The sequence below is a fragment of the Pipistrellus hanaki genome, assembly GCF_964339955.1.
Source record: "Pipistrellus hanaki genome assembly, chromosome: 18".
Lineage (NCBI taxonomy): Eukaryota > Metazoa > Chordata > Mammalia > Chiroptera > Vespertilionidae > Pipistrellus > Pipistrellus hanaki.
The window spans coordinates 2984158-3010236 of record NC_140520.1 but is presented as its reverse complement, the minus strand read 5'-3'; the positions used below and the strand labels follow the sequence as shown (position 1 = coordinate 3010236).

Sequence of the window (26079 nt, the reverse complement as noted above, 5' to 3'; positions counted from 1 at the left end):
AAATTAGGCAAGGACAACAGAAAGTACCTCTTGGTGTGAGAAAAGGAAGGAACTGTTTGCAACCAGGGAGTGTAGTGGGAAGAAGTTGTTTCATATTGTGGCTCAGCAGTAGCTTTCTGAAGGACATCCTTTAGTAAGATGTTCTGTGAGAGTAATTAATTTAGGAGCAGTATCTGGTTTTAAGTGCCACAATAGGGGAAGAGCATGTTTGGGTTGATGCAGGATTTATAGCTCGTTATGTAACAGTCACAGATGGTTGTATGTGATCCAGACACAAAGCAAGTCATTCCCAAGGGAGCAGCCAGCCTGGTGGACTGCGTAAAGCCACTGTAGGATCTGTTTACCCTGAAAAAGGGGACTAACTGCCTATTCCCCCCCAAAATGCCAAGTGAACACCCCAGATGAAGTAGATAATACGTTTTCTGAATGTGTTTGTGATAAACCCACAGGCACTTGCTGAATGTGCCTGTTACTGAGTTCATGGTAAATTCTCTGGTTAAGGGGGACTCTCTTACATGGACACCCCATGAACCTTACTGCTGTAAAACCGAGGGGTAGTTGGGAAGCCTTGTGAATTTCTCTCTCAGCTTTTCTTCTGGGTTTCATAGATACTAATGAAGATATTAGGTTAGTTAACAGGAGAATGAAGAAAAGGAGAGAGTCAGTAGACTGGCCTTAGCAAGGCAGAAAAGTTTAAATGGTTATTAAGGAAGAAGGTGAGCCCATCCAATGCGGCTCAGTGGTAGAGCATCCACCCATGAGCCAGGAGGTCAGGGTTCGATTCCCAGTCAGGGCACATGCCTGGGTTTTGGCTCTATCTCTAGTAATATAGGAAGCAGCTGATTCTCTCTCATCATTCATGTTTCTCTCTTCCCCTCTCCCTCTCCCTTAAAAGCCATGGTGGGCACTAGCCGGTGTGGCTTAGTTGGTTGGGCATCATCTTATGCACCAAAAGGTGACTGGTTCAATTCCTAGTCAGGGCACATGCCCGGATTGCTTGGAGGCTTGATCCCCAGTACCCCTGTAGGGGCATGTAGGAGGCAACTGATTGATATACATTGTCGATGTTTCTCTTTCTCCCTTCCTCTCTGTCTAAAAATAAATAAAAATAGGTCGACTCTCAACCACTGAGCCATACCGACTGGGCATAAGTTGGAATGTTTAAATAGACTTTACTTAAAGAAGTTGTGTCTCCTTTATCCGAATATATTGTGGGAATGGACATTAAGTCTGGCTTACCTGGTATTGTAAAACTAAAGCCTATTAATAAAGCCCTTAAGGAGGTTACAGCGAGGGATTGTAAGGTACACGTTTGTAGGAGAAGTGGTTATGGAGATGGACATTGTATCTGACTGGGGAATGTTTTCTCTACTCAGCATTGTATTGTAAAACAGAAGATATGTAAATCTACTCTTCAGGCAGTATTAGTTGGATGTTCTAAATGGAAACCAGAAAGATCTCCAGGCTATCAGTGCGGAGTAGAAACTGGAGTGCTGGTGTGGACACATTCTCTGTGGGAAAACTGTGCGTACGCTAGACTGGGCTTAGGGCAGAGCCTGTGAGTGCCTCCTGGCAGCGGCTCCTAGGACTTTGGACCGGAGCATTTCCACTCGAAGGGCAGTCATTGGCTTGCTATTGGACATTAGTTGAAACCACCATCGTGACTAAAAGTCATAAAATAATCTTGAAACCTGAAATACTCATGACATCTTGCATAATGTCAGATAACACTCCAGTAGGGAGGACAGTGCCTAGAAATTTCCATAATAAAATGGAAATGGTTTATACAGGATCATGATACCTGGGCAATGCAAGGAGGAGATACTCAAAAGCAGAGAGCTTTTTCCCCTCAACTGACTGGAACTGTGTGAGGGGCTGCTAGATTCTACCGTCCCTTGGGCAGTGTCCTCCAAACACTCCTAAGTGACCAGCAAGGAGCCGCTTGGTTTGTGGATGGCAGCTCCAAGATGACCAGACAGCATCCCATTTGGAAGGGAGAGGGAGAGAGAAACATCCCTGGGCTGCCTCCTGCACACCACCTACTGGGGATCGAGCCTCCTCCTGGGCAGGCGCATGGAGCGAGGCTCAGCCAACAGCCACATGTACCAGGGCAATGTTTGGGTCTTTACTGACTCATGGGCAGTGGCCAAAGGTCTGACTATATGGTCAGGCAGAAAGGCAATGAAAACCTGGCTTATTAAAGGCTGCCTATATAGGGCGCAGCTAGTCCTGTGGAGGTCACTGTGAGACTTTGAGGAGTGCATTAAAGTAGGACATGGTTACCATCAGACCCTTTCCAGGTTCAGAAGATGATTGGATTCAACAAGTAAAGATCCCTGTGTGCTTGCTTGCGATGGCCACCTGGGTCTGTGAAATGGGCGGATATGGAGGCCCTGCAGCAATGCAAGATGGGCTGCATCCAGACGTGTTCCTCTTGTACCTTTTGAGGCTCAAAATGCCAGTGAGCTCTCTTCTGCCCGCTGGGAAAAGATACATCGCAGGTAGCTACGTGGCACATTCCCGAGGGTCGACCCTCAACCACTGAGCCACAAGGCCAAGCTGCTGAAGTGTATTTCCTGGTCTGCATAAACGATGGTCAGTTTGATAGAGAATTGGAATGGGCACTTAAAACACTGGTTATCTTAAAAGGGAAGAAATAAAGGTGGGAAGGACTGGCTTACATACCTTCCTGTTAGTGTGCTCACATTCAGTGTCAGGTGGCGCTCAGAAGTGGCCCCACTAGATAGAGTCCTCTTTTTCTGGTGGATCTGGGGAGGAGGGAGTAGGGAAGGATGCCTGGCTGACGATGCAGTTCTTTCTTTTCTTTTTCTAAAAATATATTTTATTGATTTTTCACCGAGAGGAAGGGAGAGGGATAGAGAGTTAGAAACACCAATGAGAGAATCATCGATCAGCTGCCTCTTGCACACCCACTACTGGGGATGTGCTCACAACCAAGGTACATGCCCCTGACCAGAATCGATCCCGGGACCTCTCAGTCCGCAGGCTGACGCTCTATCCACTGAGCCAAACCGGTTTCGGCAAAGATGCAGTTCTTATTAAGGAGTATGCTGGCATAATGACTACTTTTTCTTCTCCGTACACCTCAACTGTTTTTCCCCTACTTGTTGAAGTGGTTATAGCATTATGGCTGCAAATACAGGTGCCGGAAACAGTAATGATTCCTAAGCAAGAAACTATATATTTTAAATTGACTATTTACTTATTTTTAATATATTTTTATTGATTTCAGAGAGGAAGTGGTGGTGGGGAGAGTTAGAAACATCAGTGATGAGAGAGAATCATTGATGGCTGCCTCCTGCACACCTCACACTGGGGATCAAGTCGGCAACCCAGGCATGTGCCTTTGACCGGAATTGAACCTGGCACCCTTCAGTCCTCAGGCTGACTACGCTCTATCCACTGAGCCAAACTAGCTTGGGCAAGAAACTATATTTTTAAACTTTGGGTCACAATTCCTAAATGCCTAATGGGGTAGATTGTGCCTGCATCCCCTCTAGCAAAGTTGAGGTTAATAATGAATACCCAGTATGTCTCTTGGTGGTAAAAATAGCTCGGTGGTTCTGCCCCTCTCTAGCCTTGCACTAACTGAGTAGAGTGAATTGAGGGGGAGGTACTTGCTACTGGTATTCCTGCTTGTAATCTATAATAGACCAGCACAGTGGCTGTACCTGATGTCCCATCCGAAGGTGGAAGAGGCTGGGTGTAAACGCAGAGAAGGAGCAGTGGCAGCTGAGGGTAAAGGAACGGGTAAATGGCTTTGTGAGGAGGGGAGTTCACTAAGAGACGGCATTGTCTGTGATTCAGTTACACCGGGTGACTGAAAGGGTGAAGAAGCCATGTGTTTGCTTAGACTGCTCCTGCTCTGGAACTTGACTGAGTAGAAGGAAGCCTGCAGACCTGAGTGGCCTTGCCTGCACATTGTTTTGCTGGAAGGAGGTGTATGGCCACACAACAAGAGGGGACACTGTGGTCTCTGCCCGGGTTCCTGCTCAGAGCTCCTGAAGGCCTGGTAATTTCCTAAGTGATAAGAGCACTCACTATAGGAGCATCTTTTGTTCTAAGATTTGGTCTTTGAAATTTTCTTTAATTGCTTCAAACCACAAAGTGGTGAACTGAAAATGAGTCCTTTTAAAAAAGGTACAGATTAAATTTCCCTTCCACTTAAGGTCCCTCATGTTCACCTCAGTTGTGAGTACCTGCCTTTACTTTCCATTTCCTCCTTTCCTTTATGTCATATTCTCACCATACTCACAGAGAAGTGAGATTGGCCCCAGGGCTGAGCGTGCAGTGGGTTAGAATCCTGGTTCACTCTGATCAGCATGGCCTCCATAAGCAGATATCAAGAGAAACTTCTTGCTTTGGGTAATATCACCCTGTTCCCAGTCTGTACTCCAGAGTAAAGAACCACGCTTATTCCTGGAAAGATTCCTCACCCCTCTTTCCTCTTAACGCCCTTCTCTGCTCAGCACCAACCAGTATCTGCCATGAGACTGTCAGCACTGGTCTCACTGTGCCCTCTGTTCTCTAACAGTCTCCATGAGAATCTCAGGACCTGCAGGCTATCTGTCTCTCCCAGAGACATCCCCGACCCTCTTTGTGGCTTTATTTTTGTCATTAGTAGGTATCATCTTTTGATATGCTACATACAGCTGCCTCCCGTACGCCCCCTATTGGGGATCAAGTCCACAACCGGGGCATGTACCCTTGATCGGAATCAAACCCGGGAGGGACCCTCTAGTTCCCATCTCACACTGTCTGGAATGTTTTGTCTAATTGCACCAAAATTCACAAAAACTTTTGCCTGCACAAATAATTTTTCATTATTCTGATCATCTTTGTTTTTTAAAATTTGTTTCTATTGATTTTAGAGAGGAAGGGAGAGGGAGAGGGGGAGCGAAATGGAAACATTGATTATGAGAGAGAATCATTAATTGCTGCCTCCTACATGCCCCCAGGGCATGTGCCCTTGACTAGAATCAAATCCAGGACCCTTCAGTCCACAGGCCAGTGCTCTATCCACTGAGCCAAACCAGCTAGGGCTGATCATCTTGGTTTTTAACAGGGCTTTGCAGCATCTATTAGGTATTTACTAAGTATCATTGAATAATCGGTTGAGTTTAGAGTGTCATTATGGCTTAGAGCTGTAGTTTGAGGAGTTTTTAATAGTCTACAGCTTCATTCCAGCCTGTATGCCAGACATGCATTTCTAAAGCTGGGGCACTTCAAAGGCCTTGTGGATGGCGTTCACATACCCATCTTCCTAAGCACTAGCAGAAACACAGCTTTCTTTAAACTAGACCGACTGGTGAGTGTCTAAGCACATTTGGGGGCAAGGAGGATGCACTACCATCGTGTTTGCAGAATCTATTGTCTGTTGTTTTGGGTTTGCATATTGTTTGTTCTGAGAAACTGTTTCACTTCCAGCAGTCATTTCAAAGCATGCACAATCTGCTTTTCTTTCATTGCTTTAAAGATGTTAACATATTCTTTATCTTGGTCTATCTGGGGAAATGGTAAACAGAAGATGAAGCTCATGAGAATGGAATCCAGGAGCAATATTTAGCTTACTACTTTAATTTATTGTACAGGAGTAGATCCAGTCAGTTAAGATTTTACCTTTGGAAGTGGATTATGGCTGCATGTACAAGAGATAAATACTCAGAAAAGGCGATTGATCTGGACCATCATCCTATTTCAAATCTAATATTATATAACTTGCTATTTACATACTGAACTGTATGCGAAGCATTTTGTTTAAACTTTTAAATTTTATAAGCCTCAAGTGAGGTTTGCTATTGTTTTTTAACAGCAGGGAGACTGAAGTTAGAGAGGTGAAGTGACATGCCCAAGGTCCCAGAATTGGACATGCAAAACTCTATTCTTAAGTGTAACTGTAGACTTTATATTTCCTGTTTGTAGTTGTATGTTTTCAACCGTTAAGAACTGAGGAAGGATAATGGAAGAAAATAAAACCTGCCTTTTATTCTTGAAATGAATGCTCTCATCTTCCTACCACCTTACACTCTTTGGACTCATAGAAGTGTTGTACATTGTATTACAAATAAGTAGTGCAGATGGAGGATAGAAAGTTTAATTTGGAATAGCACTAGGCTTTAATAAAATCTTATTTATCCTAAATGTATTTACTTAATGTTTCCAGCCATCTCTAGTTCAACCAAAAGACAAGTGTGTTCCAGGAAACATTTATTCATAAAGCCTTTCAGATTCTCAGATTTCATTTAGTCCTGTTTCAACAGGCCCTGAGGTTTCCTAGCTATGACAGTTGGTTAGAAGCAACAAATCCAGGACAATTTCAAGCAGCGCTGTTACAGACAGAAAGGCTGACTTTTGGTGTAAAGCACTTAGTGGTAAAGAAAAAGCAAACGTAAAAGCAGACAATTTTAAGAATTGTTTTTGCAATCCTTATCTTTACTGCACTCCAAGAGTAAGTAATACTGATGATCATCAGCTGGTTAAATCACAGTACTGGAATTGATCAGAATTATTTTTGAAAGTAAATTATGCTAGGTAGATTCTAATGAGATGGGTTTTCATTTACAGAAGAAGGCAACTTATGCTGGATAAATGCATGAAGCATTATCACACTCATTGGCTACAATATGCCCTTATCGTTTAACTTTACAAAGGGCTCCTTTATTTTTTTTAATTTTTTAATTTTTTTAAAATATATTTTTATTGATTTTGTACAGAGAGGAAGGGAGAGAGACAGAGAGTTAGAAACATCGATGAGAGAGAGTCATCCATCAGCTGCCTCTTGCACACCCCCTACTGGGGATGTGCCCGCAACCAAGGTACATGCCCTTGACCGGAATCGAACCCGGGTCCCTTCAGTCCCCAAGCCGACGCTCTACCCACTGAGCCAAACCGGTCTGGGCACAAAGGGCTCCTTTAAAGAAGCTTTGTTGTTATTGAAGTTCACAGTTTGGCCTGTCAGTGCTGCAGATGCCTCCAAAGTGTGTCTGTGTGACTGGGGAGAGAAAACCCCAGGTCTCCTGGCTGTGGACTCTGCAGTTAGCTTGCAGAAGCAATTCTCCTTAGACTGTGGGGATTGCGCTGTCCATCCTATAAATTATTTACACCCTGATGGTACTAAATGACTACATTAATGGCACCTCTGGCTCCACATGATATCAAGAACCTTAATAATTCATCATTTATTACAGATACATCCCTGTAGGGTAGCAAGAGTGGGAGCTGAGTTTACAACACTGAGATAAGGCCTTCCCTGAAACTTTTACTTTCCAAACATTATATCCATAAATAGATACTTAGTCATATTTAAAAATAAGGGAAAGACTATTGACTGTTACGAAGCTTTAGATTCTTTAGGTGATTTAAAAAAAATATGTATTACTGATTTTAGAAAGGAAGGGAGAGGGAGAGAGAAACATCAATGATGAGAGAGAATCATTGATTGGGTGCCTTCTGCACGCCCCCTACCGGGGATCGAGCCCACAATCCGGGTATGTGCCCTTGACCAGAATGGAACCCGGGACCCCTCAGTCTGCAGGCTGATGCTCTATCTACTGAGCAAAACCGACTAGGACTCTTTAGGTGATGTTTATCAAGCATGGTGTAAATTAAGCTCTTAAATGAAGGGGACTAGGTTTTATAGATGGGCAGATATGGAATCTAGTGGAGAACAAGTTACTCCATGGTAGAGATATCGATCAACCTGCATGCATCTGTCAACTTCCTGGGTGGTACAGTGAAATCAAGTGATCTGTAATGTTTCTCTAGTCTTCGGCGATTATTGTAATGTGTAATATATCTCTTGGGCATACAGCTTGTGTGGGCTGGATTCCACCTCAGTCTTGTAAAGATACCTGGAAGCATCAAGGCGAATTTTTTAAAGCTTATTTAAATATTTAGACTAATGGCTAATTTTAGTGAAATATCTGCTATACTTAATAAACTGTTTGCTAGAAGTGAGATTTTAAGTTGATGGCTTCATCACTTATCCGCTATGTGATCTTGGATTGACAAATTATTAATCTCTCCCCATTCTGTGCCAGGAAAGGAAGATTATAAGAGTATTTGCCTCATAAACTTGTGTGGAATTAGGCAGTTCATATGTATAAAGTGTATGGAAGAGTGATTGACTGGCACTCAAACATTAGCTGCTGTCTTGTGAAATCTACAAGTTTATCTTCAGCTAAAATGTGATATAGTGTATTACAGTGTTATATATTATACTATATATTATGTGAAGTAAATACTACTTTAAAAAGTACATATTACTTTACATCATATTACTTTGAAAAGCATATATTTCAAAAGTGTAGTATATTATCATAAAGTATAATAACACTAAAATGGATGAAGAAATTTATAACATTCTGTGAAATGACCTACAAGCTGTACTGTGAAGAGAGAAAAGCAAGGGCAGAGTAGGGTGCAAATTATTCTACCACTTACGTAAAAATTTTCTGGTACATGCATAAATATTTGTCAGGTTACACAAGAAATGTTATGTTATCATTTCTTGATGTGGAGAAGGGAAATTGGATGGCTGAAGACAAGGTAAATTTTTATTCATCCTTTATAAAAATTCTTTTTTGTGTTTCCTACTCAAATTTACATTTGATAGGGCTTTTAGATTCCTATTTTAGTTTTTTCTTTAAGTTTGCTTTCCAACACTAACTTAAGAATATTTTTTGTCCTCCATTAGGGATTTGAGTCATAACCGGTTGTCTAACTGGAATATCAGCTTGGAATCTCAGACATTACAAGAAGTGTAAGTTATTTTACTTAAATTTACATTAAATTCGAGGTGATTTAGAAATGCTGACAAAAATTTGAAGGAAAAACATTTACATTAAAAGACATTGTTTAAAAACACAAACGGACATCTTTAGCTTTATTGTCACAGACTCTGGGCATTGTGCCTTGGGTTGGGCAGGAATCACCAGCCCTAAATTGCAAACTCTAGAAACAGTCTTCTTGGGGCCAAAGTAAGATTTGTCCTCTTTTGAGAGTAAATATGCTTTGTTTCTTGCCATTAAAACTGTTGTGTAAACTCTTTTTTTTAATGTCTTTTTTGTCTTGTCTTGTTTTAATAGTTTATTGATTTTTAGAGAGAGAGAGAGAGAGAAAGAGAGAGAGAGAGAGAGAGAGAGAGAAAGAGAGAGAGAAACATCCATGTGAGAGCGAACGTTTATCGGCTGCCTCCTGCACACCTCCTACTGAGGACTGAGCCTACGACCCAGGCATGTGCCCTGACTGGGAATCGAACCAGCGACCTTTTGGTGCATGGGAGCATGCGCTATTAACTGAGCCACATCGACCAGGGCTTTTTTTTTTTATGTCTTGACTCATCTAAAATGGGAGCATCATGTCTAAAGTAGATTTACATGTAATACAATACTGTTGGTATCATTTGGAATGCGATGGTTAACAATTCAATTTTCCACCTGACTGAAGTGCTTCCTTTAATACTGAGATGTATTACTATGTATTCTTTGGTGGAAATATTCTAAAATAGGTTATTGTTAGTATCAGTTACTACATTGCAATGTTCTCAGAGGCACAGGCATCGAGCTTATTGTACCTTTATCTTAAACACCCCCAGAACTCTCGGATCTATTTTTCTTCTTATTGTAGTTTCCCGCTGGCAGGGTAAGCTGTGCACGCAGTGTTCCTGCCTTCCCTCCTTGCCTGTCTTGAGGTGACTGCCCCTGTTTTGCTACAGAGTGAATAGACAAGGGATAGGCTTATTAGCCGAGAGCGGCACTGAGGGGAGAGGTGAAGGAGCATCAGTAGGAAGTGCAGGAGTCTGAATTACAGGGGCTTTGCAACTTCAGTTGGTTCTTTGGAGGCCTTTTACTTTAGGTTTTTTCCTGTATTTTTTATTGTTGAGATTGTTCCTTGATTGAAAACTAGGTTAATGAAATGTGATTATGTTAGATTTGCTACTAAAACATTTGAGATGATATGTTCTAAAGAGCTACTGGGATCAGATGCTGACATGCCATGCATCTATAAAATTTAATCACACACTCTCTCTCTGGGTTGGTTAATTTTATCTTTCTCAAGCAATTCTCCCTAACCTTGAATAACTTTAAAATATATATGTATTTTTTCATATATGTGCATGAGTTTATATTTTTAAAATTTATAATTTCATTATAAATATATAAAATAGATATGGATGTGTTAATTACTTTTTCTTTGTTTAAGAAGGACCCAGATCAGCTGTCATAAACAACTATTCAAAGAATCTTAGTGGGATTAAAAATTTCTAATGTGCGAAGTATTTCCTAACCTTTTAAATATTGAGATCAATCATAGATCTGTACCATGAAAAAGCATTTTTTATTAAAACCTCTAATTTCTCAGTTTGAGACATTTAGTCTTACTCATTCTGAGTCATACAGGCTTCTTTCAGATGTGGCATCCATCCTAAAGAATATGTATTAGGCAGTAAACCAGAATTCAATACATAACATTTCTCTCACTAAACTTTGAAATCTTATTTCCCTCCTGACTAGGAAAATGAATTATAATGAACTAACAGAAATCCCATATTTTGGAGAACCAACCTCTAATATTACTGCATTGTCATTGTAAGTAAATAAGATTTCAGATCTTTTACTTAAATTATAAATAGTACACGGATTTTTGTTTGTTTGTTTGTTGTAAGCACCCTTATTGTTGGTCCCAATTATTTAACATTCTTGTGGCCTGGGGTGGATCACTGGCAGCAGCTTCACTAGAACCTTTGTTTTGTAGAGTCCATAATATGATCGCAGAAATAAATGCAGAGGAGTTCCAGTTTTACTCTGCTCTCGAGAGCTTAGATCTCAGTTCAAACATGATATCAGAGATCAAGACCGCTTCATTTCCTCGAATGCAGCTGAAATACCTGTAAGTAAAATAGAGTTTAAACTGGAATTACTTTCAAGTGCATGTCTGTTACTGTGATTTTTATGTGCTTATGTGAATCAAATCTACGGTCAGTTTTGGGTGGTTTGGGAGATTTTTTTTTCTCCCCTTAAAGAAAGAGTGCATTATTTTCAGAAAATATTGGTAAATATCCAGGATAATTTTTAAATTCTGGATTGTATTTATTAACACTTTTGTAAAAGGTAACTAGGAGTAGTTTGGTAAACAGCAGCTTAACCTATATAATGATGATAATTAGCGTGTGCATTAGTGTTTTACAGTTCACAAGCATATTCACACATACCGTTTTAACCCAAATGAAGTAGTTAGTATCCTTATTTTCTAGTTGAAAAAGCAAAGCAGTTAAATGATTTGTAAAGTTGCACTCAGCTGCCTAGTGGTAGAGCTGGGGCTCAGTCATGGACTTTGGGCAGCTTTCCTCTGGTAGATTTTTATTTCACTAATTTTTTGTTAATCATTTTTCATTTTAGGAATTTGAGTAATAATAGGATAACCGTTTTGGAGGCTGGTTGCTTTGATAATTTATCGAGTTCCTTATTAGTGGTGAAGTTAAACCGTAACAGAATTAGCATGATTCCACCCAAGATCTTCAAGCTACCTCACCTCCAATTCTTGTGAGTAACTAAATAGTTAGATTATGAGATCATTTTTTTCTTACAGTCTTTTCCTTTTTAATTATTAGTAGAACAAATCAGCAAACCAGTTTTGTAATTGTAAACTGTTTTTGTTCAAGGGAGCTTAAAAGAAACCGAATTAAAGTTGTGGAAGGTCTAACGTTCCAAGGTCTGGATTCCTTAAAGTCTTTAAAAATGCAGCGGAATGGGATCAGCAAACTGAAGGATGGTGCTTTTTTTGGCTTGGATAACATGGAAGAACTGTAAGTACTATGAACCTGCATAGGAGATTGTGAGGAATGGGGTCTGACTGGGACTTGTTAGTGCCAAACAGCTAGGTTACTGCGGTAGTTATACCTAGTTACTACATTAGTTCTTTTTCCCTTCTCTGATGTGAAATAAGTACACACAAAGCCTTTAAGTTTTATTAAATAACTGGCATTTTTGCTATCATTCTCATAAACATTTTCTCTAAATGGTTTATGTTCCTTTATTGTTTTGGCTGATGAAATTTATTAGAATTTACCCAAAACAGGTATACTATACCTCTTGGTGTCTTGATTTTATAGATCTGATATTTTAGACGGTCTTACTACCTTCTAGCACTAAATCTTAATATGATATAAATAGTTATTGAATGGAACTCGGGTTGAAGAAAAGTATATGTTTGGTTTGGGCTGAAGAAAGGTAGATATTTCTTTGAGTAAGACTTAGTGAAGATTTTGGAATCTTCTCATTGCACTGCTTGTTATGAAACATACTTTCTCCTTTGTTTCTCTAATTCTGCAGAGAACTGGAGCATAATAATCTCACAGAAGTGAACAAGGGGTGGCTGTATGGCTTGCGAATGTTACAGCAGCTCTATGTGAACCAGAATGCTGTCGAAAGGATCAGCCCCGATGCATGGGAGTTCTGCCAAAGGCTGTCTGAACTGTAAGTGTTGGTTGGCATTTCGGCGGAGTCTCTGAGGCTAGAGCAGGTTGGAATAAATCATTCCCACGGCCAGTAATAAAATCTGACATCCCTCTTTATTAGAAGCCTGTGGAAAGCTCTAAATTTGTCACGTAAATAGAATTAGACCAGGAAAGTCGGATTAAGATAGAGTGAATGCCTTGCCTTTCCTGTGTCCTGTCCCCAGGGATCTGTCCTATAACCAGTTGACCCGCCTGGATGAGTCTGCGTTTGTGGGGCTGAGCTTACTGGAGAGACTGAACTTGGGGGACAACAGAGTCACCCACATCGCCGACGGCGTGTTTAAGTCTCTCTCCAATCTTCAGACGCTGTAAGTACATCTGTCCTCTCTTTTTACATGTTAATACGTTGTGGTTCTTCCGTTCTATGCCTCGGTGCGAGACAGTCTTACTTGTCTCTATCCCCATGCCTGAATCTTTCTTATGTCTAGCCAGTTCTGTGTGTACTTTAATTCTGAATTAACCAACTAACCAACAAAGCATCTCTCGTGCCATTACTGTGGAGCAAAACACAGTTGCCAGCGCCAGGAATGCACATTTTCTTCTTCCTCTGACCTTGAGCCATGTTATTTCTTGTTAAATTAAAATGAGCTTCGTTAGCTTTCACCTCAAGTACAGATATAGCTAGATGGGAAGAGCGATCGCCTATCTCCTTAGTGACATTATGTACATCTTGTAAAGAGAAAGGCTTGGGGCTTTAATATGAGACGACTTAAGGAAGCAAGAGATCATCTTTAACCGGTGTTTCTTCCATCAGGACATGGTGCAGTGCTGTTGCATTTCCTCTGAGAACTGAGCAGGAGATTTTAAAAGATCCATACTTTTCCTTTTAAAGAAAACAGCGATTCCCCCTAGCACATGGGTGTATCATGCTTGCTTCCCACGGGGCCTGTTTAATTGCTGAGGAGAGGTGAAACTGTGGACATTACTGTTGTCAGCCATTTTAGGTTCAGGGCCCAGGGGAAGGCTTGAGCCGCCCAGAAATCCCATTAGTCTGCATCAGATTGTGGGCGATATCTCCTGTATCTTGAAATCCTCCTGCTTTTGGCAGGATCCTGACATCACTTTAATATGCTAACACGTTGAATGGCTGTTAGCTAGGGTGATTGATACTCTTCGCAGGCTGCTTAAGTTATCAAGGCCAGCTTACTTCTTATTAGTTTATGAGAATCAGTTTTTATATGCTTATCGCAGATATTCTTTTTTCAAAAAAGAGTTATTCATCCTAACTTAGCTGATAAAATAAAGATAAAATGATTGCCATGCCGTAATGGTGCTCGGTGATGTAACGGTCATGTTGACTGACAGCCTGTTTTTCCCTGACATTTTTTTTAGAAACTTAAGAAACAATGAGATTTCATGGGCCATAGAAGATGCTAGTGAAGCCTTTACTGGACTCACAAGTCTCACTAAATTGTATGTATTTAAAACATTTATGTGTCATTTATAAGGGTACATTGTCAGGAACACATTGTAAATGGGATTGGATTATATCTATTTGCTGTGGCTGGGAGGTCTGAGCCTTTCGATTTATTCACTAAAGGAGGAAGCTTTTTTAAAAGTCCAGTATATGTTTTTATTGATTTTTAGAGAGAAAAACATTGGCGTGAGAGAGAAGCGTCAATCAGGTGGCTCCCATACGCACCCCAGCTGGGGATCAAACCTGCAACCTTTTCTGTGTGTGGGATGGACCATGCTCCAACCAACTGAGCTAAAGGAAGAAATCTGGTTGATTATTGAGTTTTTTGTTTGTTTTGATTTTAAAAATTTTTTATTTTATTTATTTTTTTGTGGTGGGGCAAAACAAAAGAGCGTTCCTATGGGCACATAAAGAAAAGTTGTTTATGGAACAAGAATTTCTGTTTAAGTGAAAAGATGCACTGAGAAACAAGAGTTGAACCAGCAATCTACTTAATCATGTGAGATTGATGGGAAATTTAATGAGAGGATTCTCTCAAGTAAGATTTTAGATCTTTTCCCATGAGAATTTCTTCAAGGCTTCACACTGGTCTGAATTTCTTTGACCGGGTGATCTTCCCCTAAGAAGGGAGACTCTGGGACCATCATCCGGTCTCTCACATGAACACTGCCTGTGTCAGTGGTCAGGAAGGTCGTCCACAGGCACCTCATTGAGCGCTCACCTCTTAACAGAGGCCTTCATTCTCTGCTTTGCGTTGGTTAGTCATAAATGTTTGCCAGTTTCATAAAAATGCATGTTTAGCTTATTTTCACCTTTTACAGGTAAAGGTCTGGTTTAATGAATTTAATTTTGTTTAGTGGCACACTTTATTAGAAAGGTCTGTTTGTTTTTCAGAATCTTACAAGGAAATCAGATTAAGTCGATTACAAAGAAAGCATTCATGGGTCTTGAGTCCCTGGAGCATCTGTAAGTATTTTGCATATGTTTTTCTACTGTATACATAAGTTTTGCTATTAGTAGGGGTTTTCATGACTATTTAAAGTCTTTATAGAACTTATTTGTAGAAATGGTGACTAAGAATGTTTTGTTTCTCTTCATTTCAGAGATTTGAACAACAATGCCATAATGTCTATCCAAGAAAATGCTTTTTCTCAGACTCGCTTGAAAGAACTGTATGTAACTGAAGTATTTTTTTTTTTTTATCAATTAGATCATTATCCATGCTTGTATTTAAAAGTGAGATGAATGTGACCAGATGTTTTCAAAAGTACACAATTCAGGCAGGAAAAAAAAGTGTCAATATGCGTTATTTTAGTGGCTGGATATGATTTAAAAATAACCCAACATTGAAAAGCACACTGTGGCACCAGGACCTGCTTGCTTATAGTTGGCACTGATTCTTGTGCTTTATGTATACCCGACTGCTCCTTTCCTCCCTTCCCCCCTTTCTTTTTGGACTATGGAAACATGTATATCCAATCCTTACCCCTTGGGGTGGTTACACTTGGGGGATTATGTCATTTTTTTGGAGATGATCTAGCACTTTCAATATCATGGTCAAACAGGATGTCTCTAATGTGTTCAAGCTACTGAAATGTTCAAAACTGCATATAGTTGTTATAGAAAATACATATCTTATACCTTTTTTTCATTCATGGTTTTTTTTTTTTTTAATTGCTTTTAATGGTTTCAAGATTTCATTGGGCTGGGGTGGGGTAGGGTGGTAACTAGTTCAACTGTTCGGCCAATGGTTAGCATTAAGGGCCAGTAACATTTATCTTGCTCTACCGGAAAGCTATTTAAAGGAATGTCTGCGGACCAGAACTGGTTCATGATGAGATATGGATAGAAATGTGTTTTAAAACGTTTAAAAGAGTTTGACATTACTGTGACACTTAGTTCAACTTTGTAAAAGTGTTGATTTATAACAGATGGGAAATTTTAAGAACCGGTTCTTCACCATATAGTTTGAGGTGCACTGGAAGTATGCTAGTTCAAACAGTCTGGGTTCAGATTCTTGCTCCGTTACCCACAACTATGTGACATCAGACACACTGATTAGCCTACGACTGTTTTCCTACTTAAAATGACAGCAGCACCTTCCTCAGGGCTTGTGAGGATAATATGAGATTAATTTAGTCATTCAGGGAGTTTATTGTCATCTTCTACGTAAAGCATTGTTCAAGGCAATGTCTCTGTTTCATAGTCTATTACAATAAATTCTAAGGAAGACAGGTAATGGATCCGTGGATATCCTTTATAATAAAAGCCTAATATGCAAATTGTCCGACTGGGGAACAACCAGTTGCTACGACGCTCAATGCAGGAGCTGCCCCCTGGTGGTCAGTGCACTCCCACAGGGGGAGTGTCGTTCACCCATAAGCTGGGCTCATGGCTCTCCCGCTTCTGCTAGAAGCAGGTGGTAAGGGTGAGGGGACCTGGGCTTTAAGAGCCCCCAATTGAAAGAGGGATTTCCGACTGCCAGCTTAGGCCCTTTCCTCTAGTAGTGTATTATATTATCAAGTAATAAATATGCTGATGACAGGCAAAGCTGGTCTAAGGTATGTAGAGTGGCAGGGATTGCTGTTTTATATGAGGCATAGAGAAAAGGCTTTCTGAAGATATAGCATTGGAGCCAGGGATGAAATGGCAAACCATTGACTACTGGCTTAAGGGCATCCAGGCACAGGGAAGAGCAATTGAAAAGGCCCTGAGGTAGGAGCTTGCTTCTTGTGCTTGACACTGGTGTGGCTGGAAGACAAGAGCAGGGCAGGAGTGGAAGGAGATGAGGCCAGGGAGTTAATAAACAAGAGCCAGGGCATGTAGGATATAGCACCTTTAGGTCACGAGGAGTTAGGACCCGTCTCCTCTTGCCCCCAAAACATTAGTAAACTTGGGGGAGTTTTGAGAAGATGCTCAGCACAGGCCTGGCACATTGAAAAAACTGAATAAATAATATTAACAAAAATACAACGTTATGGTAATTATCATTAGTTATTTTCTGCAAGAATTTTTAAGTGGGCCCCCCCCCCTTTTTTTTTTTTTACCTCTTGTATAAGAGCTCAGTTAAAAATGTAATTTAGATAGTAGATGAAAACACATGTTATAGTTTATTCTTCAGAGTGTCATGTCAGTAATATGGGAATTGATTTGAACAAATTGCTAATGCAGGAACTATAATACAGCTTTTTTTACTGAGGAGTTTTGGCTACTTTATTTAATTTTTAACATTTGATTTTAGAGAGAGGAGGAGGTGAGGGGTAGGGAAAGAGAGAGAGAGAAATCGATCTGTTGCCTCCCGTACATGCCCAAACCAGGGATGGAACCTGCAGCCTGAGTATGTGCCCTGACCCGGAATTGAACCTGCCACCTTTTGGAGTATGGTTACTTTAAATAGTTATAATACTTTTTACATCAACACGTACTTAAAACTCTACATTTTTTATATTGTCACAATACTTGGTGTAAATTTGAGGGGAGATGGGACAGTTGCATATAAATTGAAAGTATTTTGCATTGAAATTATACAATCATGGTAGAAAAATTGGAAAGTACCGTTAAACCAAAAGGGAGAAAGAGATACCGAATCCCTACTACCTCAATACAAGGACTGTTAATGTTCTGGTGTCTATCCACATGCTGAGAGGATGCAGGGTGCTCTCAGAGGCACTGTGAGCAGGGTCGGTTAGCATGCACAGGGTAGAAAGATGCAGAGAAAGAGAAGCGAAGGGCACTAAAGTGAATTCAGTGGTTTCTGTGGCTAGGCACTGTGCTAAATACTTTACTTAAAATTGTTTTTGAGGTAGGCACTTTCAGTCCCGTTTTCCAGAGAGAGAGACAGATTTTGGAGACATTCAGTATCTTGCCTAATGTAAGTAGCGGAATTAGTCCCGGCCTCCCGGGTCCAGTTCATACCCAAGAAACCGTAAGTCAGACATCGTTCCTCTGTGCTGAGCCATCCCGTGGCTTCCCATCACACACGGAGAAAACAACTCGAGTTCTTCGCTCATAAAGCGCTCGCAGGGCCTGGCTCTCCCGGCCCGCTCTGACCTCATTCTGTCACCACCCCTCCCTCTCCTCTGTCCGCCACACTCTGACCCGCAAGTCTTTCGCTGTTTGCTGTCACTTTTCTTGGGTCTTCGTCCAGATGTCATCGCTTCAAAGAACCTTTCCCTGACCACTCCACTCCACCTAAACGTAGCTGCTACCTCAGGGCCATTGCCTAGCTTTGTTTTTCTTGATAGCACTTACTTTCTGCCATTATATTTGCATTTATTTGTCTTTTGCTTGGTTTAAATACAGAAGCTCTGTGAAGTATAGAGTCCCACAGCCTACAATATCTGGCATGTAGTAGACTTCAGTATTCCTCTATGATTGAATGAGTGAATGTAACATAAGAATTCTTAAATGCATAAGGTAACTTTTGGCCTGCTTAATTAAAATTATCCTTGATAAAACATGGCTTTTGCTATTTCCTTGAAGACTGAAACTTCTTTGGAATCAGATCTTTGGTACTTTATACCAAACTTTAAAAGTAAATGAGGGACATTAAAAGAAAACTCTGATTTTTTTTTTATTTACAGGATGGGGCAAAAGTAGGTTAACAGTTACAGTACAAATAATAATAATATGAGAATAAGTTGTTTCACACACACTTTAGCTACTTTTGCCCCCTCAGTATGTGTTATAGGCCTATTATAGACCACACACGATTTTTCAGAGGTTCTTAGTTTAAGTTACAGCACACATTGCCACAGGCTGAAGTGTGTTCCGTCTCAATGAAGTAATTTGAAAAAATTATATCCTCTACAACAAAGATGTGTTTATGCTTCAACATATATATTAAGCTTTTTTCCCTAAATTTTTCTGGGGAAATTTTTATATTTTATTTTATTTTACTTATTTTATTTTATTTAGCAACTGTATCATTTAGGAGTGCTTCCGGTTTTGTTTTTGTTTTTAAAAATATATATTTTATTGATTTTTTTTTTTTTTTTATGGAGAGGAAGGGAGAGGGATAGAGAGTTAAAAACATCGATGAGAGAGAAACATCGATCAGCTGCCTCCTGCACTTCCCCCACTGGGGATGCGCCGCAACCAAGGTACATGCCCTTGACCAGAATCGAACCCGGGACCCCCTAGTTCACAGGCTGACACTCTATCCACCGAGCCAAACTGGTTAGGGCTCTGGGGAAATTTTAAACCTTAAAGATTTAAAGAAAAGTAAAGGAACTTTCATATACCCTTTACCTAGATTCACCAATTAATTAACTTTTTGCTAAATTTGTTATCTATTTTTCTCTCTCCCCTCCTTCTCTCCCTCTCTCCCATTACTTCTTTGTATCTCTCTCTACACACACACACAGATGGATAGATATATATACACACTTCATTTTTACTGAACAATTTGAGAGTAAGTTGAAAACAGCATGACAGTTCACTTCTAAAAATCAATCAGCATGGATTTCCTAAAAACAGTGATATCACCACAGCACTGTTGTCACACCCAGTGAAATATGCAGTTCATACTCAGGTTTCCCCAGTGTCAGAAAATGAGCTTTGTAGATTTGTTTTTCCAGTCAGGGATCACTCATTTTATTCGCTGTGATGGCTCTGTAATCTCCTTTGGTCTAAAACAGGCCCCTGGCCCCCCTCCCCATTAGGATCTGCCATGGCACTGACAGTATTTGAGGAATTCAGCTGACAGTCTCCATTTGTTTTCTCCTGGTTAGACTCAGGTTAAACATTATTTTGGCAAGAAAGATGCATAGGTATGTAGTCAGCTTTTAATGCTTGAAGAAACTTGGAATGAAAAGTAAAAAGCACTTCTTTTCCTCTCTGTTTCTGCAGGATTCTGAACACAAACAGTTTGCTCTGTGACTGCCATTTGAAGTGGCTGCTTCAATGGCTCGTCGATAATAACTTTCAGCATTCTGTGAATGCAACGTGTGCACACCCCGAGTGGCTGGCGGGCCAAAGCATCCTGAATGTGGATCTGAAGGATTTTGTCTGTGGTTCGTGTTTTTGGTTTTTAAATTTTCTATATTACACTCTTACATCTTAACAATAGAATTTTTTATAAAGAGGGTAATAGGATTAGAACTTGTCTTGAAATTTTAATATCGGTTTTTCTTTTATTCCCAGTAACTGCTAATGCTTAAGAAGTACATTCTAGGCGTCACTGTCAGTAAGGGATAGTGGGAAGAGTTTGAAAACCTGGGTTCTGGTCCAGGCTCTGCTACTGACTTACATGTCTCTGAGCAAATCATTTGACCTTATCGGCCTCATCCTTCCATCTTTAAACGAGGAATTGGATTCTATATAGTCTCTTTCGGTCTTAAGATGCCATCTTGTAAATAGAACACACAATTTTACATTACTTGTTTTAAAATTGAATTTGTAGAAGCAAAAATAAACAACTGACTTGTCTCCTGCCCCCTTATTTTCCCTTAGATGATTTTCTCAAGCCACAGATCAGAAGGCATCCTGAAACCACAACTGCTCTCAGAGGTGTGAACGTGACTCTGACGTGCGCTGCCGTGAGCAGCAGTGACTCCCCCATGTCTGCCGTGTGGCGCAAAGACAGTGAGATCCTGTACGACGCTGACATTGAGAATTTTGTTCGTTACCAACAGCAAGCTGGAGAGGCTCTGGAATACACTAGTGTCTTACACCTTTTCAACGTGAATTTCACAGAGGAAGGAAGATATCAGTGCATCATTACCAACCACTTCGGCTCTAACTATTCTTATAAAGCCAAACTGACGGTGAACGGTGAGGAGATGTGCCCCCTAATGGTTTTTCTGTAGTTGGGAGGGTTTTCCACATTACATTTTGAATCATTTGACTCAAGAAAATTAGGTAAAACCTGACATTTGAGGAGGATCATGTATAGTCTGAATTGTCAGCTTGTCCATTTCATCCCTAATTGGTCATTGGTTGAGGGGCAAATGTGAATTCCATGTCCCCAGAAGAGAAGCTGCTTTCACTGTTATTTATGCTTTTGAAAAAATAGTTTTGGAATTCTCCCATTTTCTCCCCAGACCATAGTTCTGTTCTGAGAACCGTGAAATTCATTCCTGGCGTTATTCACAGGGCCTTTCAGTAGTGGCGTGTTTAGCACATTTCTAGGTCCTGTGATGATCATCATTGTCTTCATGTAGTCACACACAACCATTGTTGAAATTAATGCTCTCTTCTCCGTGGCTATAAAACAACTTCTCCAAAACAGCTTGATCTATTTATCGCTCGTTAGATTGAATAACTACAACATTTTAGACTGTGCACTCAAAAGATGTGCTTACGTTTTGCTTGTGTGTTGTTTTATGAGATTTTTGAAGGCATAATTTTTTTTTTAATTATACAGTTCTCTTGACAGCACTGTAGAGGTTAGTGTAAGAAGCACCGTTTAGTCTCTTAAGTAAGGAAGTTAGTAAATACCAGGTTCTGAGATACGGAGTTCAGAAAGGTTTGTGACCATCTGCTTAAGAAAGGTGTGTCATGTACTCCAGAAGGGTGATCATCACTGTACTGCAGATACTCCAAGTCGAGAGAAAAGATGGCCCCTGAAGTTGCATTTTACTGTAAGCCCAGAGAGCATGTCTCCCTAAGAATGCAGCATGACGACAGCTGTCATTGGCCCAGCAGGTTCTCCCTGAGTGTGTGTTTTCCCTCACTCTCTTTGCCTCCGTGATCTTTCTTGGAACAGAGATGCCGTCTTTTCTGAAAACCCCTATGGATCTCACCATTCGCACCGGAGCCATGGCCAGACTAGAGTGTGCCGCCGAAGGGCACCCCGCCCCGCAGATTTCCTGGCAGAAAGACGGCGGGACTGACTTTCCTGCAGCCCGAGAGAGACGGATGCACGTCATGCCCGAGGACGACGTCTTCTTCATCGCGAACGTGAAGATAGAAGACATGGGCATCTACAGCTGCATGGCGCAGAACATCGCGGGGGGCCTCTCGGCCAACGCCTCGCTCACCGTGCTCGGTATGCTTACCGCCGGGGCCCTTCTGCAGGAGCCTTTTCATGGGGACCTAACCTTGGTCTTCATGGCGAGAAAAGTCTGAGACCTCAGCTGTGATCCTCACATCTCGTCACCTTGTTCTGCCAGTTGTGCAGGGTTATGTGAGCCTAGGGAACTAGTGGCTCAGGTAGCTGAAATCGGGGGGAGCGCTGAGGGCGGATTTAGAGAGGGTTATCACAGGAAATGAAAACTCAGGTCCCTGAGTGTATCTGTTATGTCTGCCTCCGCACGGCGCCTGCTTCATACACATGGTTTTCTGCTCTCCAGTAGTGAGTTTCAGTTGTCTTATAGGGAACTTGAGACAGTTTAACTGTTTTCCCTCCCGGTCATCCACATCTGTTTTTTAAATACAGACAGAATGACCTGTCCTCTAGCTAGGTTTCCCGTTTTCCGTCCAGTGTCCTCCTTTAATTTTATGTTCTAGTGAAATGTCTTTCCCCTACAGATTTCTCCTTGCAGCCTTTTTTCCTAATGGCAATGCTTTTCTTCCTGGATCTAAACTCCCGGGATATTCTGTTTTTAGTTGTCTATTCTCCTAGATGTTAAGGTTTTTAAAAGTTCATTGGTTTGTGTTATTTACTTGTATAATAAAAAGATAAGTTTATTGTGTTTAAAAATGTTGGTTATACAGAAAATTAGAATAAAGGAGGGAAAGTCACTCAAACAGTTGTTAAAGATTTTGTCATATTCTGGACTTTTTTTTAAACTCATTTTTATGTAGTTATATATACCTGCTTTTCCCACTTGATGTTATCACTGGGTTACCCTGTAATTGGTCTTCATAAAATGTCACGAGGCTGTTTACTGAAACTTAATTAATAATTTTCCCGCTAGGTTTTTAGATTTTTCCCTTTATTTAAAAAAATTACAACTAATTTTATAATAAATATCTTTGTGTAGAAATTTTTTAATTCCTTAGCTTAGGCTAGCTTGTCCAAAGTGGAATTACTGAGATAAGATTTAGATTTTTTTTAAGACTTTTGCTTTCCTAAAATACTAACTTGTAATCTCCCATGAGTATATGGAATTACCTATTTCATTTTCACCTCATTAGTCTAATCCAGTAGGACTTAAGGAATAAAATTGCTTAATATGATTTTTATACATTTTTTGGTAGAGACGCCCTCCTTTATTAGACCGCTGGAGGACAAGACCGTCACCCGGGGTGAGACTGCGGTGTTACAGTGCATCGCCGGGGGGAGCCCTGCCCCTCGCCTCAACTGGACCAAAGACGACGGCCCGCTGCTAGTGACCGAGCGCCACTTCTTCGCGGCCGCCAACCAGCTGCTCATCATCGTGGATGCTGGGCTGGAGGATGCTGGGAAATACACCTGCATCATGTCCAACACTCTGGGAACAGAACGTGGTCACATTTACCTAAATGTCATCTCCTCCCCCAATTGTGACTCCTCCCAGAGCAGCCTGGGGCACGAGGACGACGGCTGGACCACCGTTGGCATCGTCATCATCGTCGTGGTCTGCTGTGTGGTGGGCACCTCTCTGGTCTGGGTCATCGTGATTTACCACATGAGAAGGAAAAGTGAAGACTACAGTATCACCAACACAGGTGAGTGGCACCAGTTGACACCTTTGGCTCGTACTTGAATCGGGAATGTAGTGTAGAATTTACTGTAAAGCATAAAGACTGGGGAACTTTGTTACTTTTTACTAGTTTGTGGTAGAAGGAAGAGTTTTTCTGTTAAAATATCCAATTTCCTTGATATAACAGAACCTCTCTCATAAATAGTTTTAAGAATTTGTGGACACTCCCTTAAAAGTTTACTCTTCTTCTTTGAATGCCTCCAGGTCATTTCCATTGTAATTTCTCTGTGCGGACGGGAGCCCTTATGGCTGATCAGTCTTTCACACGCCTTACTCTGAAATGCTGTGAGAGGAGTTTCAGCCACAGACTGTGAAAGTACCTACCTACAGATAAGATTTCCGTCTTAGGTTTTGTTTCTTTTGGTAATACTATTACAATGATGCTTTGAGAAGTCTAGTGAGATGATTTTAGGGGAAATTCTAGTGAGAAATGATTTTAGGGGAGAGTTTAAGTTCCTAGATATACATAAAACATTTTCCTGGCCAATAGTGTCCAAGTGGAACACATTTATAAAGTGGTCTCTGAGCGTTGGCTTAAATTGCCTAACTTTATCTGTGAGTTACAGACAGATTTCTCTTTTGCAGAGGAGCTCAACCTGCCTGCAGACATTCCCAGCTACTTGTCTTCCCAAGGAACTCTGTCTGAGCCGCAGGAAGGCTACAGCAACTCTGAGGCGGGCAGCCATCAGCAGCTCATGCCTCCTGCCAACGGATATGTACACAAAGGCACCGATGGTAATGCTCTGCTGTCTGTGCTTACATGGCAGCCCTGCCTGCTTGAGTTTCTTAGTATCTAGTTTTGCCCTTTAACCTGAAGCAGTATTTTTATTTTTATTTTATTTATTATTTATTTATTTTAAAAAAATATTCTTTATTTCTAAATTCAAGTTAGTAGATCAAAGATTAAGCATCCCATACACACATGCACTTACAGATGAAATAACGCGTCTGCAGTATTCAGGCAATCACTTCCATTTTCTTCCTTCACTGTTAAGTGGATTTAATAGTGGATTTACCAGTGCTAGTGCTTTATATTGTAAAATTGGCTTCAATATTAATATGGTTAGAATATTGAAGCAGTATTTTTAGAGATACTCAAAACATTTGACCCTATGTAAACTAGGATAAAAATTGACTGAAGTCTTAAACAGAGAAGAAAGGCACCTGACAGGTGGGAGAAACACATCCTACAGGGATTGGGAGCACTGCCCAGCACAGTCTCCCAAACCAGTGCTGTTATGGGAAAGAGAAGCTCTGGAAATTAGGTGTCTTCTATCTCATCTCAGGCGTGAACATCCTTCAGACCATGTCTAGGGGAGATTTGTTTCTCCTGCTGACAGGTACATAATCACTGAAGTTTAAACGGCAATGATGTTTTTCAGCGTATATCAGAGAAATATGAAATGTTCCTTAATTGAGCCCATGTTCTCAACACAGCTGTTCTTCCCATTCCTCCCTTCCCACAGGAAGGTGAGTGAAGGGGTAGAATCGGGTTTGGTTCCTAGTCCCTCTTTCCAGCTCTGTGGCCGTGAACAAGTTAATTTCCTCGTAGCTAAGAAACACAATATTTTATAAAGCCTTTTCCTTAGGACTTAGCAGATTCCTTCAACAAATCTGTGTAGTATTTCAAATCCAATACAAATGAAAGGTCTATTCCATTTCTAGAGATTTTTTATGCTGGGTGTTGACAGAACTTCTCTATGTAATTGACAAGTTGGATTTTTTTGGTTCTCCATGAAAAAGGGGTATTTTTAGCTTTTAAAAAAATATGTAAAGCTTTCACTCTGAAATTTGTGGGAAATAACACTGCTTTCTGGGTTAAACAAAACTACATTTAGATTTCTCCTAGGTCTAACGTTTTGTTGCTTGATCGTGAATTAAGTACCTCGCTCTTTATTCCTCGCTCTTTTTCATCACTCAGTTTTCAAAGCACTTAGCTGCCAGGGAGCTCACTGTTCAGCTTTTACTTCTGCCAAACACGGGCTTGTTGGGCAGGACTCCTGGCTTTCTCAGGGTACTTTCCGCCGCTAGTGTTGCTTAACCTCTTGACTCATGAAAGTAATACGGGCTTTGGTGAAGTGAAGCGATCATAACTCCTTGTTCTCTGCTTCATTTTGCTGAAGCCAAACATGTCTGGTAGCACAGTGCCAGCCTTACTTTGGCTCCTTTGATTTGAGCATGACTTGATCCAGGCTGGACAAAGATGGCTTAGTCAAGAGCGTGAGCTGGAGCCAGAGTGCCGAGTTCAGATTTCAACTCCTCACTCTGGCACTATGCTTAGGCCAATTACTTAACTTCTCTGTGTTGAGTTAATCCATCTGGAAGAAGGGGGAAATAGTATGTTGTGAGGATTAAGTAGTTAATTTACAGAAAACCTTCGAACTTCACCTGGTCAGTAACATAAGTGTGGAGTAATGGCCAGCTATGAAGATGATGATGGCAACGGTTGGAGAAAACTGGTGATGGTAAAGCTGGTTCTTTAACTGAAGGCTGTT

The 26079-nt window shown here is 40.8% G+C and overlaps 1 protein-coding gene across 1 annotated transcript in view; it reads left to right on the top strand.

Moving 5' to 3' along the window:
- Nucleotides 1–26079, top strand: part of LRIG2 (leucine rich repeats and immunoglobulin like domains 2) — a 39031-nt gene that overhangs the window by 5390 nt on the left and 7562 nt on the right. Inside the window, exons 2-16 of the mRNA XM_084866163.1 lie at nucleotides 8717–8782; nucleotides 10536–10610; nucleotides 10777–10911; nucleotides 11421–11564; nucleotides 11684–11827; nucleotides 12354–12497; nucleotides 12703–12846; nucleotides 13871–13951; nucleotides 14850–14921; nucleotides 15059–15127; nucleotides 19806–19969; nucleotides 20409–20729; nucleotides 21664–21945; nucleotides 23100–23549; nucleotides 24170–24319. Of these exons, the coding sequence (XP_084722289.1) occupies nucleotides 8717–8782; nucleotides 10536–10610; nucleotides 10777–10911; nucleotides 11421–11564; nucleotides 11684–11827; nucleotides 12354–12497; nucleotides 12703–12846; nucleotides 13871–13951; nucleotides 14850–14921; nucleotides 15059–15127; nucleotides 19806–19969; nucleotides 20409–20729; nucleotides 21664–21945; nucleotides 23100–23549; nucleotides 24170–24319 (2441 nt within the window). The remainder of the gene's footprint in view (nucleotides 1–8716; nucleotides 8783–10535; nucleotides 10611–10776; nucleotides 10912–11420; nucleotides 11565–11683; nucleotides 11828–12353; nucleotides 12498–12702; nucleotides 12847–13870; nucleotides 13952–14849; nucleotides 14922–15058; nucleotides 15128–19805; nucleotides 19970–20408; nucleotides 20730–21663; nucleotides 21946–23099; nucleotides 23550–24169; nucleotides 24320–26079) is intronic.